This window comes from Carlito syrichta, unplaced genomic scaffold, assembly GCF_000164805.1.
Source record: "Carlito syrichta isolate Samal-C Ts95f unplaced genomic scaffold, Tarsius_syrichta-2.0.1 Scaffold308961, whole genome shotgun sequence".
Taxonomy (NCBI): Eukaryota; Metazoa; Chordata; class Mammalia; order Primates; family Tarsiidae; genus Carlito; species Carlito syrichta.
Window position 1 is genome coordinate 171,520 of NW_007253057.1, and position 16,618 is coordinate 188,137.

General features: G+C 49.4%; 1 protein-coding gene across 1 annotated transcript in view; it reads right to left on the reverse strand.

The window, feature by feature from the left end:
- Positions 1-478: 478 nt before the first annotated feature.
- Positions 479-16,618, reverse strand: part of WNK2 (WNK lysine deficient protein kinase 2) — a 163,444-nt gene continuing 147,304 nt past the window's right edge. The window contains exons 33-36 of the mRNA XM_021716805.1: positions 11,768-11,812; positions 9,999-10,255; positions 3,373-3,484; positions 479-682 (exon numbers count right to left, since the gene is read on the reverse strand). Of these exons, the coding sequence (XP_021572480.1) occupies positions 657-682; positions 3,373-3,484; positions 9,999-10,255; positions 11,768-11,812 (440 nt within the window). The 3' untranslated portion in view covers positions 479-656. The remainder of the gene's footprint in view (positions 683-3,372; positions 3,485-9,998; positions 10,256-11,767; positions 11,813-16,618) is intronic.

A 16,618-nucleotide genomic window follows, 5' to 3' on the forward strand; every position in this document is an offset into this window, starting at 1 on the left:
AACATGCCTGGCTACTTTTTTTTTTGGTAGAGATAAGGTTTCACTATGTTGTCTAGGCTGGGCTCAAGCAATCCTCTCGCCTTGGCCTCCCCAAGTGCTGGAATTATGGGCATGAGTCACCACGCCCAGCCTAATTTTCTTAGAATGATTTAAATAATTTGCTGTTTGAAAAGAGACTGCATTACTACAGCCTGTAGAAAACCAGTAACACGAACCATAGACAGAAGGTGACAAAATAATGAACACAAGAAATCACTTGTTATTAATAAGGCACCACTCCTCCCAGTTCATCACACAGAGGAGCCCTAGGGTCCCAGGCCCTCTATATACACCTGACAGAACCCATGGACATTGCCATAGGGAGAAGGGAACTGTCCTGGGAATGCCAGGGTCCTGTGAATGTCCCCCAGTCCACATGCGTCCAGGTCACCTGCCTGTCTGAGGGCCACCAGAAAGGAGAAAGTTTGAAAAACCAAAGTCCTTTCTCCCCCAAAATATGTTTTATTCTTGCATTACACTTGTGTTTCCAATTGTGAATAAAAAATGCTTAGAAAGTGGTTACAAAACAGAGTGAACTGGACAGGAGAAGCAGGCTGGCCCTCAGGGTCCCGTCACTTCTCCGCTTAGACATGATGTGGGCCTGGCATCTGGGTGGGTCAGTCGGGCTTCTCGCTTTCAGGATCTGGAAAACAAAACCGCCATAGCTTGTTACTGCCCATCAAGGGCCAGGCCCCACTGCCCTGCCAGAAGCTTCTGAAATGAAGGTGGAGCAATGATGCTGTAGCTGGTCGGGCCACCTGGTCATGACTCCTGCGTGATGCAGACAGTCTCATCCATGGTGCAACCTGGTGGCCTCTGTCACAGGGCCATCCTCGGTGTGACCAGCCAGCACACTGAGAGCCACTGGGAAGCCTGACAGGCTGCCCTGCTCCTGTGTAACACTCAGCGGCCTGAAGCGAGTGGCCCTCTGGCACTTGGGATACAGTCGAGGGGTCTGTGTTGGCTCTGGGATGAGTGTCCCCTTCTTCTCTATGCACAGGCGTGAAGCCTGACACTGCAGCTCTCTGGGGGAGGTGGCACAGCAGCTGAAGCAGCCACTCCAGTGAACTGAGCAGGGGACACTGCACTCCTTGGCTCAGTCACCCCGCGGTGCACATGCAGGGCTGGCCGGAACCATGTGCTGAGCCTTCACAGGGTCCCAAGGTGCCTGTGCCTACCAGGAAAGCCACTGCCCCTGATAAGAGCCATGAATGACCCTGGCCCCAAGTGCTCTACTCAACAATCCTGAAAGCCCCAAAGAGGAACCCCATCTCCCCCAAGTTCACTCCACAGGGAGCTAAGAGGGTGGCCCTGGGAGCTGTGGTGAGTCATGCAAATTAGGCTTCCCGAGAGTCAGGCAGACAGGTAGACAGGGGCTGGAGAAGCTGCTTAATTTACCATGACACACCTCCTTCCAGTGTGGGCACAGCTTACTGCGCTACTAAATGGAATTCAGGCACAGAGTGGATGGAACACAGGCTGGAAGCCCCCAGAGTCAGCAGTGCTTGGGGCCCAGGACACATTTGGCAGGTGCAGTGTTGGGGTCAGGAAGCCCCTCAGGATGCCCGTTCTCAGCCCTCCAGGACAGGGCCAGCCCGGCCCACCCCTTAGCACCTGTGGCCTCTCAGTACCCTCCTTTGGAGGTGTGGGCGGAGCTAAGCCCAGGGCAGGCTGCTGAGCTCCCCACTCCTGTCCTCCTTATGAGGCTGGCTGGTTTGGCTTTTACATGGACAGAAGGTAAGAAAAGATGTTGTTTCACACTGTTTTCGAGCAAAAATGTTTATTTTTCTCCTTTATATGTACAATCTCTTGGGGATTCCGTGCCACTGACCATCATATAGAAGGAAGGAATCAGGCGGCGAGGGGGAAGGTGAGGAACAGGGCAAGGGGTCCGTTACAGAGAACAGAAATCTCTTACAACAGCATCATGCCCTGGCAGAAGATTCTGCATAATCACCTAGAAAAGTCAATTCTAACTGAATTGATGGAATAATAGATTTAAACCAAAATAATTTAGACAGTTCTAGTAAGTACAGAAATTATACAGTTCACAACTGGGCAGCCCCAGGCAGTCACCTTCCAGTTGGGGGGGGGGGGGCAGGAGACATGTGATAGGGGAGGAGGCAGGGTCTTCCCGTCCATTGTGGAGTTGTACTGGGCCCACTGGGATTGGTCCCACTGGAAATCTCCAGAACAACCCTACCCAACAGACCAGCCTCAGGGGAGTTGGGAGGGTGGTCTGCTTGCTGGGGTGAGCAGGGTCACAGGCCTCCGTGAACACCATGAAAAGGAAGGGAAATGGCCAGGTGGTGGGCAGGAGATTGGGTGAACCCCTGCTGAAGGAGCTGCACTGGTCTCTTGGGAGCAGATAGGTGGCGGAGTTTCCACGCCAGGCACATACCCCCATCCAAGCTCGCAACAGCTGGTCAGCTATGAGGGTGTGTTTGCTCACCAAGAGTTTTCTGGCAGGCCCAGTTTTCCTTGTGGCCCAACACAGCTGCTGACATTCCTTACTGAGAGACCAACTACTGCCAGTGTGCCCTGCCCTGTTGCCTGCCCTCTCTCAGCCCCCAAAACAGCCCAGGAAGACGCATTCGCCTGAGAATGAAGCTGGCTCACCTAGCGGTTGAAGCTACTCATAGCTAACTTTGCTAATTGATTTTTTTTAAGGCATTTACAACAGAAAAACAAAGATTGAACTTCAGCTTTAGATTTGTAAACCATTAACATCTCTGCAACTTAAAACAGCAAATAAAGGTATCAATGCACAAGCCAACTGTAAATGAAGCCTTTTCTGATCAATGATTTTAACATCTCTTTTCATTGGGAATGGAAAGGCTGGAATTCAAGGCACTGAGCTTCTGCAGGCTGCGGACAAGCTCTAACTATCAACTCAAGTACAGGGAGTGGGTGTGGAGACTGAGCACAGACCGCAGGCACCTATGAGTGAACAGGATCTGAAGCCATCAAGGAGGCAAATCTTGCTGCCCACACATGCCCCCTTGAGGCTGGGCACCGTGTTTATGGCAGGTGGAGTGTGACTTGGAGGCTAAACCACACCCAACTCTTCCGTGGGGCTCAGAGGGTGCCCACTGCCAAGGAACAGGGTGGAGGGCTATGTGATGCGCAGCTGGGGGCAAGGTGCGCTGACCACAGGTGGCCGTGAAAACACGGGCAGTATGGGTACCTGGGCCAGGCTCCAGCTGCCCTGGGCCTCCAACTGGTCTACCTGGGCTGCCCAAGGCCCCAAGGACACTGGGGCTGGGAGCAAGCCTCTGTACTGACCCAGGGGCAGCAAACAGGGTGGGGCTGGGAGGCTGGAGAGGGCAGTACCTGGTATGGACATGGGCAGGGCCGGGGTGGCTCCAGGAATGACTGTGGTGGACAGAGGGCCAGGCGCTGGGGCCAGACGTGGCATCCCCACTCCTGCTCGAGGTACAGTCATCTATGAGACACAGAGACAAGAGGAAGGTACATGTGACTACAGTTGGCTGGCCTCCCCTCATGCCCCTGGGGTCCCTGCAGTTCCTCTATCCTTGGGAGACAGCGGTTTGGAGACCTGTGTGGATGGTCACCCTCTAATAGCTGATGTTGGAATGACAGCATCCTCGCTCCCTCCTTCCCAGAACCAGGTCCCAGCTGCTTCCAGACCACATGCCTGGGCTGTCCACTGGACAAAAAAAGGCTTCAGAGAAGTACCTGAGGGCCTGGGCCCCTCAGGGTGCATGAGCAGCCCACACTCACCCCCTCACACCAGCCAGCACAAAGGCCTCCTGCTTGACAGTACTGTGTGGGAGACCGAACAGCCCGGGAGCTGGGCAGGAGCAGGGGCCCAGCGCCTGGGCCAGTAGGCGTGCATGGAGTGGTGGCAAGGCAGTCTTCATGCCCAGCCCCCAGAGATGCAGCACAAGGGTGGGAAAGGAGTGGCCACTGGTTTCGAGACCAGCCTAGCTGGAGACAGAACCCTGAGGGGACCACTGCAGGATAGGAGGTCACAGACCAACACCCTTCAGATGCCCTAGGTCAAAAGTTGGCAACTCGGATCAAGCAACTACAGAAAAGAGGAAACATCATGAGCCAAGTGTATTTGTCCCAGGAGCGCATGCTTCACTCCAGTAAGAACCCCACTTGTGCTTTCCACGGATGCAGGAGGGCCCTTGACGATGCCCCCAGCCCTTCAGAAAAGCACGCTCAGTAGCTGGGGCCAGCAGGGAGCCCCCTCCATTGTGCAGGGCCTCTAGAGAGCTGACAATTAAGCCCCTGCCAAATGTTCCCCCAAAGTGCTCCTGCATACTCTTACTCAACACTGTGAGGGAAGTCCAGCCAGGCAAAAAGAGAAATACGAGGTGCAGACTGCAAAGGGACAAGGGAAACTGTCCTTATTTGTGGGTAACAAGATTGTATATGGAGAAAACCCACAAGTATGGACAAGTCAATTTCTAGAACTAACAGTAAGTCGAGCAAGACTGCAGGACACAAGGCACAAAAGACAGCCATATTTCTATACATAGCACCATATAGCCGAGAAGTGAAACTTCAAGAACAATATAATTTATAATAGCATTTCAAAACACCAACTACCTATGGATAAATGTTATGAAAGATGCATAACATCTTTACATTGAAGAGAAATACAAAAGATGTAAATAAACAGAATCCCACCGTGTTTAAAGGAACACTCAATATTGTTAATGTCTGTCCAACCATACCCAGTTAATCAACAGACTCCTAATCAAAATCCAACTAGATTAGCCCATGGAAAGTGATAAGCTAGTCCTAAAAGAAACATGCAATTATTAATGACCTTAAGACATCAAGAAATTCTTGAGGAAGATCAACATTGGATGTCCTACCCTACCAAATATTAAACTTACCATAAAGTTTCAGCAATTAAGAGAGTGTGGTATTATTTATCGACGAGGGAATGGGTAAAGGGAACAAAATAACAAATGAAGAAATGGTTACACATATGTGGTCACTGGATGAATGTCTGTAGAATTCAAGGCAATTCATTGTGGACAGCAATGTGCTAAAACAACCACATATGCACACAGGAAAACAAAACAAGACAAAACAAAACAGATTGTCCCCTACATCAAACTTTACACAAAAGCTGATTTGAGATGCCTCACAGGACTGATGCAACAGCTAAAACTATGAAGCTTTCAGAAAGACCAAAATTAAAACTTTTGCTTGTTCACTTTCACCATTAAGAAAGTGATAAAACATGCCATAGATTGTAGAACATACCCATTGTGTGTGTGTGTGTGTACACAAGAGGACTTCAAAAGGGTTCATGAAAAATACGGATTATGAAAAAACTATAAGCCTGAATTTCAAATTTTTTGTATCAAAATAAACTCACACTAACTTGTTGTAACATGTCTGAATAGGATTGAATCTGAGGCACTAAGAAGGATAGGACATCAGTTTGAAAAGAGCCCCCATCAGAGTAACATGAATTTTGCTAAAAACAAAGCCAGACCCAATATAATATATATGGTGGAACTTGGGTGGAAGAATGATGAAATCACTGCTCCTTTATGAAAGATTTACGGGGCAATGCCCTCCCCAAATCAGCAGTATACAGGATGACTTGTTCTAAGAAAGGACAAGACAGTATTGAAGATGAAGCCTGCAGCAACAGGCCATCAACATTGATTTGTAAGGAAAAAATTCATCTTGTCTGTGCCCTAACTGAAGAGGGCTGACGATTAACAGCACAAACAACAGCTAATACCATAGACATCTCAATTGGTTCAGTTTACCCAATTCTCACTGAAAAATTAAAGTTGAACAAACTTTCCACTTGATGGGTGCCAAAACCATTGCATCCAGATCAGCTGCAGATGAGAGCAGAGCTTTCAACGGAGATTTTAAATAAGTGGGATCAAGATACTGAAGTATTTCTTTGGAGAAGTATACCAGGAGATGGAACATGGCTTTACCAGTACAATCCTGGAAACAATGCCAAATCAACACAGTGGCTACCAAGAGGTGGCTGTGATCCAGTCAAAGCACAGGCAAACAGGTCAAGAGCAAAGGTCATGGCAAGAGTTTTTTGAGATGCTTAAAGTATTTTGCTTTTTGACTTTCTAGTGGGCCACAGAACAATAACTGAATATTATGAGCATTTTGAGAAAGTTAGTCAAAGCTCTAGCAAAAAAAAAAAAAGCCTGGAAAAGCTTCCCCAGAGAGTCTTTCTCCCCCACGACCATGCTCCTGCTCATTCTTCTCATTAAACCAGGGCAATTTTGTGAGCGTTTCCATGGGAAATCAGTAGGCATCCACTTCACAGTTCTGATTTGGCTCCTTCTGATTTCTTGTTTCCTAATTTTAAAACATCTCTAAAGGCACCTATTTTTCTTCAGTTAATAATACAAAAAAGACTGCCTCGACATGGCTCAATTCCCAGGACCTTCTATTTTTATAGGAATGGACTAAGTGGTTGGTACATTACTTTAAAATGTCTTGACCTTGACGGAGCTTATGTTAACAAATAAAAATTATATTTTTTATTTTTACCTTTTAATGCCATTTTCCAAGATCTTTTAAAAGTCCCTTTGGATATGACAAGTGGTATATAAGGAACTCCCATAAATCAATAATAAAAAGATAAACAAATCAACTTTTAGATGGTTACTTTCTTGACCTGGCACTTTAAAAAAGACAATTGATAAGAATATGAAAAGGTGTTCAAAGGCAAACTAAAATAAAAATGAGAAAGCCTCAAATTATTTTTGCAAGTTAAGTATTCAAATACAGTGTTCCACCCACAATATAAAAAAGTCACAAAAAGACAAGATTATATAAAGAAAAATTATGTCAAAGAGAAAATAGAAACCATAAAATATTATCTGAAGGAAAGAGAAGATTGAGAATTGTGGCAGAGAGTAGGAAACTATTAAAAAAAAAAAAAATACAGCTGATGTGGGGGAAAAACACATAGAAATTCAATAGAAGAATATAATAATCAAAGTTAGAAACTCAATGGATAGGCTTAATAGCAGTTTAGACACAACATGAAATTTAATTACCTAAAATATGAAGAAAATACAAAAGGAAGGTATGACCCATTCAAGGGAAAACATTTAATTGACAGAAACTGTCCCAGAAGAAGCCTAGACTGGATGTGCTAAACAAAGACTTTAAATCACTTGTCTTCAATATGCTCAAAGAGCCAAAGGAAAGAAATCATGGACACAGAATTACAGGAAGCCAGGAAGATAACACATGTACAAAGTGAGAGTATCAGTCGGGCTCCGTGGCTCAGCCTGTAATTCCGCGCCTTTGGGAGGCTGAGGTGAGTGGATTGCCTGAGCCTACGGGTTTGAGACCCGCCTGGGCAACTTGGCGAGACCTCATCTCTACAATAAATAAAAAGTGAGCCAGGTGTGGTAGCGTGCGCCTGTAGTTCCAGCTACTTGGAAGGCTGAGGCAGAAGGATCGCCGGAGCCCAGCAGGTCGAGGCTGGGTGACAGAGTGAGACTCCAACTCAAAAAAACAAAAAACAAAAAAACAAAAAACAAAGTGAGAGTATTGCTAGACAGACATTATAAAAAGGAAAACAGAAGCACTGAAAAGTACAATAACTGAAATGTAAAAAATTCACTAGAGAGGCTTGCCAGCAGATCTGAGCAGGCAGAATAAAGACTTAGTAAACCTCAGATACTACATTGAAATGATCAAGTATGAGGAGCAGAAAAAAAGCATAAAAAGAAGTGTGCAGAGCCTCAGGGACATATGTATATCATTAAGTGGACCAATAAATGCATCAGGGAGTCACAGAATGAGAAAAGAATGCCCAGGAATATACCCTAATATACATAGTGAAATGATTTTCGATGAGAATGTTGGGACCATTCAACTGGGAAAAGACAATCTTTCCAACAAATTATGCAGGGAAAAAGTAAAGATAAACCCTTACCTTAACTTATAACAATTAACTCAAAATAGACCAAAGGTCTAAATGTAAAAGGTAAAACTATAAAATTCTTAGAAGAAAACATAAGGAAAAGGTTTAGACAATAGTGGCAACAGTTATACAATATCTTGAATGGATTTATTCACTTATTTGTATCTTTTTATTTACAGCATGGTTTGCTGATTTTTTTTTTTTATTTGTATAAATTGAGGGGGCATGAATGCAGTTTTGATACATGAGTATACTGCACAGTGGTGAGGTCTGGGCTATTAATATAACCATTACTGAAAAGTGAACCCTCTACCCATTTGAATGCATTTAATACCACTGAGCTGTCCACTTAAAATGGTTATAATGAGCCGGGCTCGGTGGCTCAGCCTGTAATCCCGCGCCTTTGGGAGGCTGAGGTGAGTGGATTGCCTGAGCCCGCGGGTTCGAGACCCGCCTGGGCAACTTGGCGAGACCTCATTTTTACAATAAATCAAAAAAAAAAAAAATTAGCCGGTTGTGGTAGCGCGCGCCTGTAATTCCAGCTACTCGGAAGGCTGAGGCGGAAGGATCGCCGGAGCCCAGCAGGCGAGGCTGCGGTAGCCGGGAGCGGCCACTGCACTCCAGTCTGGGTGACAGAGTGAGACTCCAACTCAAAAAAAAAAAAAAAATGGTTATAATGATAAGTTTTTTTTGTGTACTTTACCACCACAATTTTAAAAATCAGAGAGAAAAAAAAAAATGAAGTTCTGATATATGCCATTACTTGGTGTACCTTGAAAACATTATACAAAATGAAACAAGCCAGTCACAAAAGAACAAGTACTATATGATTCCACTTACATGATGTGCTTAGATAGTCAAAGTCATAGAGGCAGAAAATAGAATAAAGGTTACCAGGAGCTGAGAAGCCAGAGGTACCAGAGTAGTGGCTGGAGAGTCAATGTTTCATGAGGACAGAGGTTCAGTTGGGGAAGAAATTAATGAAACATACAAAGAATATCATCAAAGGCAAGTGTCCTTTGAAAAGGTTAATAAAATTTACACCCCTCAGAAGATTATGTAAGCTGAAATAGAGGAAGAGGAAGGGAGAGGGAGACAGAGAGAGGAGGCAGAAATCACCAATATTAGGAATAAAAAATGACATCACTGTAAGCCCTGCAAGCTAAAAATAAATGGCATTATGGACAATTTTATGGTAATTGATTTGAAAATTTAGGTGATTTTGGAGGAGAGGTATTGATTGCTAGAAAAGCAGAATTTAACACAAAACTGTCACAAGAAGAAACAGAAAATCTGAATGGTGCTAAAACTATAGAAGAAATTGCATCTATAATAGCAAGCGTATCCTCAAGATGAACACACCTGTGATAAATACAGCAAAGTGTCAATTAGGGTATAGGCAGTGGATGTATGAGTGTTCACTGCAGAATTTTGAACTCTTCCGTGTGTTTGAAATTTTTCAAAGTAAAAGGTCATAAAGGAATGTTTCCTACACTCAAAACAAACAAGCAAACAAAATTACTCTAGCCCAGATGACTTCACCAATGAACTTTACTAAACATTTAAGACAGAAATAACACCAATCTTCTACAAGTTCCTCCAGAAAGCTGAAGAGGGGTTACTCTTCCAACTAGTCCCGATACAAACACATGCTTTGTGCCAAAACCCAGGAGAGAAGGTCCTCCTTTCTGCCCCATGCTGGTTCGGGTGCGTGTGACCAAAGGCCCAACACTGGTGTTGCTCCAGTGGTGTGCACACATGCTCATTCTCCATCCTGGGGACACACAGAACTCAGATGGAGGTGGACCCGCCCATCCTGTTGCTGCCACTGGCCATGTGTGGGGCCACTGGCAAATTGGTTTCCTCCTCTCAGTGAAGTGTGAAAGTTGCTTGCTGGGGCTGTGGTAAGAATGCACTAGGACCACGAAAGTGAAAGGCTTCATGTGCTGCCCTGCCCATTACCTGGGTGGTACTGGCCAGTACTCAGGCCGCCACCACCCCGCCCGTAGAGTCCCGCCCGCAGAGTCCCGCCCGCCTGACTCACAGCCTGAGCCTCGCCTGGAGCAGTGCGGCCCGCCTGGGCGGCCATGTCATGCAGCTTCTGGGTCTGCTTCAGCTGGTTGAGGGTGGGCTTCAGCTGCGTGGCCCCCACAGTCTTGCTTGTCCACTCGTCTACCAGCTTGTGCAGGTCGTCTGTGAAGGTGCCTTTCTTGTTGTTGCTGTTGTTCACCTGTGCCTGGACGTGCAGTGGGGGCTGTGGGCCCGGCTCGGGGCCTGGGGCCAGGCTGCTGGTAGAGGACCCTGGGGAGTCACACACACAGGCCAGGATTGGTGACGCCACACACTCGCCCAGGCCCCAGTGGGTGGGCAGCACGCATTCTTATGTGACAGCTGAGACAATGGTCTCACTTTGGCCAGGCAGCACCTTGCTTCAAGAGGCGGTCGGGACTACGGGCCTAGGTGCCCAGTTTCAGACACGGTGGGGCATGTCCACAGGCTATGGGTGTCAGGGCTGAGCCAAGTGGCCGTCACCCATCTCCTAAGCAAGTTCAGGGGACAGGACCCTGCAGCAGCTGGTGGCCTCTGCTCAGTGTCCACTCTGCCCACTGCCACCCGTCCCCAGACTCACATGTGACAGCTCAGGTAACTCCTGACATGGCCAGACGCACGTGAGCTTCTCCTTCCTAGCACCTAGGGTCCTCAGGTGCTTTCTGGCCTGTGTATCCTCAGCCATAGCATGAGAACACAGGGGACATGGGAATACTTTGTGCAGAGTGCTGGGCATGCGGCAGCCACCGCTGGCCCACCGGCAACCCCCTCGCCTGCGGAAAAATGCTTGCAGTAGGCTGCACCATTTGCAATCCCATGAATCCCAATGGCTTGGTTAATTGGAATTTGAGACAGAGAAATTGTGCCTTTCCTTACCAGAGCATTTGGGGAGGGTATCAAGAAAGGGTACAAATACCTAGAGTCACCAGATGTGGGCTCCAGCAGCTCCGGATGTGGCCTGGGGCTGATGCCGAAAGGCAGGAGGGAGCTGGGAGCTACTTGGTCGAGCATTGGCTGACCAGAGCACTTGGCAGATCCATCAAAAGATATTTTCTTAAGTGAACAAAATGGGACTTTTATATTTTGTAATTATATCCCCTCTCTCCCCACGTAATTTCTAGTTGGCAATTTTGAATAAGCCAATTTAAGATTTTTCTGAATTAAAAATAACCTAATGACCATCTCTTCAAACAAGCTGTCCCAAAATGTAGTGGACTTTAGTGGCTAGCAATGAAAAGCACAGATACAAACAGTTAAAAATTAGTGATGAGATTTTACACACATGGAGTTATTCCTACATGAAAAGTTCAGCCAGAAAAGAAAAACAAACAAACAAACAAACAAAAAAAGAGACAGATGAGAGAGAGAAAGAGAAGTGAGTGGCCCAGGTAGACTAATACCCACTCAGTCCTGGTATCTCTCCTCGTGGGGAGGCACTCATCTTTAGGACTTCAAGGAAATACTCATTCCTATGGTTTTGGAAAAGGAGCCAATTAACATCGGTAATTTGTGGATGTTCTGGAGAAGGATAAGCCCATTAGATGTGAACTGGCGAGACTGCGCAAACTCTAGGAGCCATGGAGACACAGAGGGCAGCTATGCCACCAGGCAGAAGCGAAGCAATGCCCGGAGGATGGATGGGGCACGGAGCAGGCACGGAGCAGGCCCACACCCGCCCGGCCTCGGGAACCCTGATGTACGCTAGCCACAGAAAGCCCATGCAATGAGAGAGGACAAAAGGGGGAAAAAAACCCGGATAATTACTACTGCTGTGTTCTTTGCCTAGGCAGAGACGCTTCAGGGCAGACCCTGCAAGGGAAAAAGAAACGACACAAGACCACAGGGTTAGGCAGAACAGCACACACTGGGACATACTACCACACTTTAAGCAAAAGTCGTCAGTGTGCGGGGAGGGGCAGACACAAGGCAGCAGTTCAGAGAGGAGGGCCGGCCCGGCCCAGGGAACCTGGGCAGTCCCCGGAGTTAGTGTGCAGGCTCACACGAGCTTCGCCAAGGGGCAGGGGTGCCAGGGCCAAGCCCCCAAGCTTCAGGGAGAAGTGTTTGTCTCTAGAAGCATATTCCAAGAAAAGTAAAAGAGAAAGAAAAAAGAAAAAGAGAAAAAGCAAAAAAAAAAAAAAGCAAAGCACACTGCTTGGCTTTCAAACATTGGGCTTTTGGGAGCCCCACTGGCTGAGGCAGGAAAACCACTAGCAGTCACCTGAGCTCTGACTGGAGCCAGGCACAGCCTGGACTTCAGGCCACCAAAGCCCCTCAGAGGTTTTCCAAGTGCAAAAAGATACATTGTTTTGCAGGTTTGAGGCCAATTCTGGATCCCAGATGGTTGCCGTGGATAGTCAGTGGTGGATGTTGGGAAGAAGAGTAGAAGTTCCTGCCTAAGGGCTGATTCCAGTGTTCAGGGACACTGCTGCCTCTGCCTCAACAGTCAGTATCCACAAGGAGTTGGGTGAGGCCTCAGTCTGGAACATTCTGGCCTCCTTGTTACTGGGACCGCCACTAAGCAGACTGGCTCTGTACTGCCCAGGGGCTGTTGGCTATATAACGAATGTAATGTCCTGGCAGTCAGTATTCAGCCTGAAGGGGCAGGTGCTTAGGGCAGGCTGGGCTGGAAGGCGCGGCTGCATTGACTTATCCTATGGGCAGGCAGACTGGGATGGGTAAGAACAGGCTCAGACTTTCCCAAGGTCACTCGGCAAAGCCACGCTAGCATGGAGGGTCCGGCTGTCCAGCCCATGGCCCTTCTACCAGGAGCATGACCCTCCCCCACAGGGACATGCTTCTCAGGAGGGAAGCCCACAACACACTCAGCACTGATCCACAAAGACCTGAAAAGTGAGACTCAGATCTTCCAGGTACCTGGGAAACCTGAATTCCTTCTCTAGAAGGGCTGTGCCTCATGCCTCAAGGGACAGTAGGTAACCGTTGCCCAGTTCCTTGGCCCGAGTTTGGCCTGAGCTATGTGTACCAGACTTGGAAACCCAGCTCAAATCGCCATATCTTTACCTCACTCTGTGTTCTCTGAGACAACTGTGGGCCAAGTGAGGTGCTGGTCGGAGTCTTCATTGTTCAAATAAAAAGGCGAGAGCCAGGCAGGGGGGAGGCAAATGGGAAGGCTCTGAAGGGCTATGCCATCTCTGCCCTATATTTTAAGATGAAACTCTCCTGGGACACACAGGCACATCCCCTTGGAGGCAGGGAGATTTAGTTTGTTTTCAGTGGTGTGGGAGGGGCCCCCCAAAGTCTGTGATGTGGCCTAGGTTGACCTGTAAGGCTCTGTGTTGGCTTGTGGCTGCTAGACTTACAGTCCCAAGTGGTGGCCCTAAGACAGGGGCTAATGGTGATGCTGGACCTGAGACTGATTGCAGCAGGTATTGTATAGGAGCTGCTCTGTGCTAGTCCGATGGCTTCTGGTGTGCCTGGAACTCTACATTGGGGGCTAACTGCCAGCACCTTCACACTGGGAAGAACATAGATAGGCCAGTTGCTGGCTGGAAACCACTAGAGCGAGCCTGGACCTACCCTCAGAACTGGGCCCGACTCACTGCTCTGGGAACCTGGGATCTGGAGCTTATAGCAGATAGGACCCATGTTAGGAACTGGGAGTAACACTAACCAGAGTACAGGCAGCTCCTGGCCCTCCACAGCTTTCTTGGACATCAGGTGACCAGGTGACCACAGTACAGTTGGCTCCTGGTCCTCCACAGCCTTCCCAGACACGAGACCCAGGTAACCAGAGCACAGACAGCTCCTGGCCCTCCATAGCCTTCCTGGATATGAGATGACCACAGTACAGACGGCTTCTGGCCTTCCACAGCCTTCCCAGACATGAGGTAACCCGAGCACAGATGGCTCTTGGCCCTCCATAGCTTTCCCAGATATCATGCGACAAGGTGACCACAGCACAGACGGCTCTTGGCCCTCCACAGCCTTCCTAGACATGAGGCGACCAGAGCATAGATGCTCCCAGCCCTTCACGGCCTTCCTGGTCATGGCAAAAGGTGACCAGAGCACAGACAGCTCCTGGTCCTCCACAGCCTTCCCGGACACAAGGTGATCAGAGCACAGATAGCTACTTGCCCTTCACAGCCCTACTGTACACAAGGTGACCAGACCATGGATGGCTCCTGGTCCTCTACAGTCTTTCCGGACATGAGACCAGGTGACCAGAGCACAGGTGGCTCCTGACCCTCCACAGTCTTCCTAGACATGAGATCAGGTGACCAGAGCACAGACAGCTCCCAGCCCTCCACAGCCTTCTTGAACAGGACACCAGGTGAATATACAACAGAGGGATTTCAGACTTTCTACATCAAGGCCATACTCCCTGGCATGGCTCAGTGCAGAACCTCAGCCCTGCAGCCACACTGGGCTAGGACAGATCGGGCCACCCTCTGGACAGCCCTTCCCATCCTAGTGGCTCTTTGGTGGCTCCTTAGTCCATCTTCCCACAATGCCTCTGCCCTGGCTCTGGGCCCTGCTCCTTCCGTTCCTACCACGCAGGTGGCATCTGATGGACAGCCCATACTTGGCCCTGCCCCCTACCATCCCAGGACAAGTGCCCTGGGGTCTTGCCCACACCACAGTGGGAGAGGAGGGGAGGCTGGGGAGCCCACACCAGACAGCCTAGTCTCCCTGTGGGCTTCCATCCTCAGCCAAAGTCAGGAAGAGCAGGTGTCCAGGCCCTGAGCTACTCATCCCAGCTATAGGGGACACACGATTTCCTCTCCAGAATGTAAGGACAGCAGCACATGGGACAGCAACAAGGTCAGCTCTTGACCTTGGCACCTCTATTTTGTATAGCCGATGTGTGCTAGAGCCCCACAGGCATGGCCCAAGCTGACAGCCTACTGCCTGGGGGTAGCTGGTGAGGCCCCACCTGTCCCACGCTCAACTCATCTCGGCACAAAAATCTGTGCTTGGGTCACAGGCCTGCCCTCTCCACTGCCGAGCACCTACCTCTCCCCAGCTCCATCAATGAGGATTCAAATCAATGAGGATTCAAGCCAAGGTATCTGCCTCTGCCTGGGACAAGTGTGAAAGCGGGTCAGCCGTTGAGCAATGCCTCACCATGGCTTTTGACATCACATTGTTCACATACTAAACTTCCCATGAGATAGCCCCGGCACAAGAACAACTGGAGGTGGTCCTCCCACTCCTTGTCTCCCTCCCCTCCCTCATATTGGCTCCCTTTTCTGGCACAGGAGGAAAAAAAGGGCGTCCAGGGCTGAAACACCCTTTGAGTGTCTACACATCAAGCAACCATGTTCTGGAGCCAAGAAAATGGTCAAAAACTGTCCATCAATCATTAACTGGGAAACAAGGATGTGCCTCAGCTCTGCTCAGGGTGGTCTGGAGATGTTTTCATGTCACCATGAGTTGGATGAGCCAGGTCCCACGTGGGCCCTGAAGGCCCAGGCCTGCACCACTGATAGCCCACAACAGTGTGTAACAACACACTGCTCTGACAGCCTAAGTTGACCACCTGGGTTGCAGAGGTCAGTATGGGGTGGGAGCCTTCTCTCTGGCTGCCCTCTGCCCCAGGGACCTCTCCCTCCCACCACAAAGGGCCTTGCTGTGTACCCCCCCTTTCCTGTCAGGGTGGGGAAGGGCTGGAAAGGCGGCACAGCAGCACCAGAGGGCCCCCAAGTCACACCTGCCACAACCAACAAACAACCTGAGGAAAATACACAGCGAGACCCCATGGCTCCTACATGCACAAAGAAAGGCCCAGAGGGTGTCAGCACCTGGACAATCAGATAGGAGGACCTAAAAAACATCAGCTTCTGACTGACAGAACCACCAGGGTGCCATCTCAGGGTCTGTGCCTAGACCCTCCTCCTGGCTCTGAGTATAGTCCTTCAGGAAGTGCAGGGTAACTGAGACCCCACCCCAGTATCTGCTGACCACTAGGAGGAATCCTGTAGTGGCCCAGCTCACGGGGGTATGTCCAGGGGCTCTGAACTCTCTGGGGGTCTGCCCACTGTTGCTCCAGGGCTCAACCTATTCCCAGTCCCTCCACATGGGGCCAGCTCCCAATCTCCATGCTGCCTGCTGCTCTGCCTGGCACAGTCACCTGGGTGCCCCCAGCCACCCTCCAACCCAGCCCAACCCACTAAGCTTGGGGTGGCCCTGCCTTCTCTGGTACTTGAGCCCTGTCCCTCTTCCCCTTGCAGCACGACCCCTGACACCATGGTTGTATAGAGCCAGACCCACCACAGCACGTTCCCAAGGGTATGCTTACACTGCCCATGCCCCCAGTGTCCTTTCCTCCCAGCCTCCAACCTGGCTCAGTCCTGCTGCCTCTGCCCAAGTCCTTGGGCCTCCCGCTACCTTCTAGTCTTCTCCATGCAGGGGCTCACTGTCCTCCCAGAACCCAGGGCACCCCTCCTCTGGAAGGTCCACAACCAGCAGGGTATGATGGACAGCTCCATGAGAAGCCCAACTTCTACAGTCTGGCATAGAGAGATGGGAGGGGATGGTCCCTGCAGTGGCCCAAGAGAGCAGTAGGGAGATCAGAGGGCTGGAGCCAACCCTGACCGGCCGAGAAGCATCTGGGGCTGGAGCTCACCCACGCTGCTCCTGGCCATGACTTCAGAG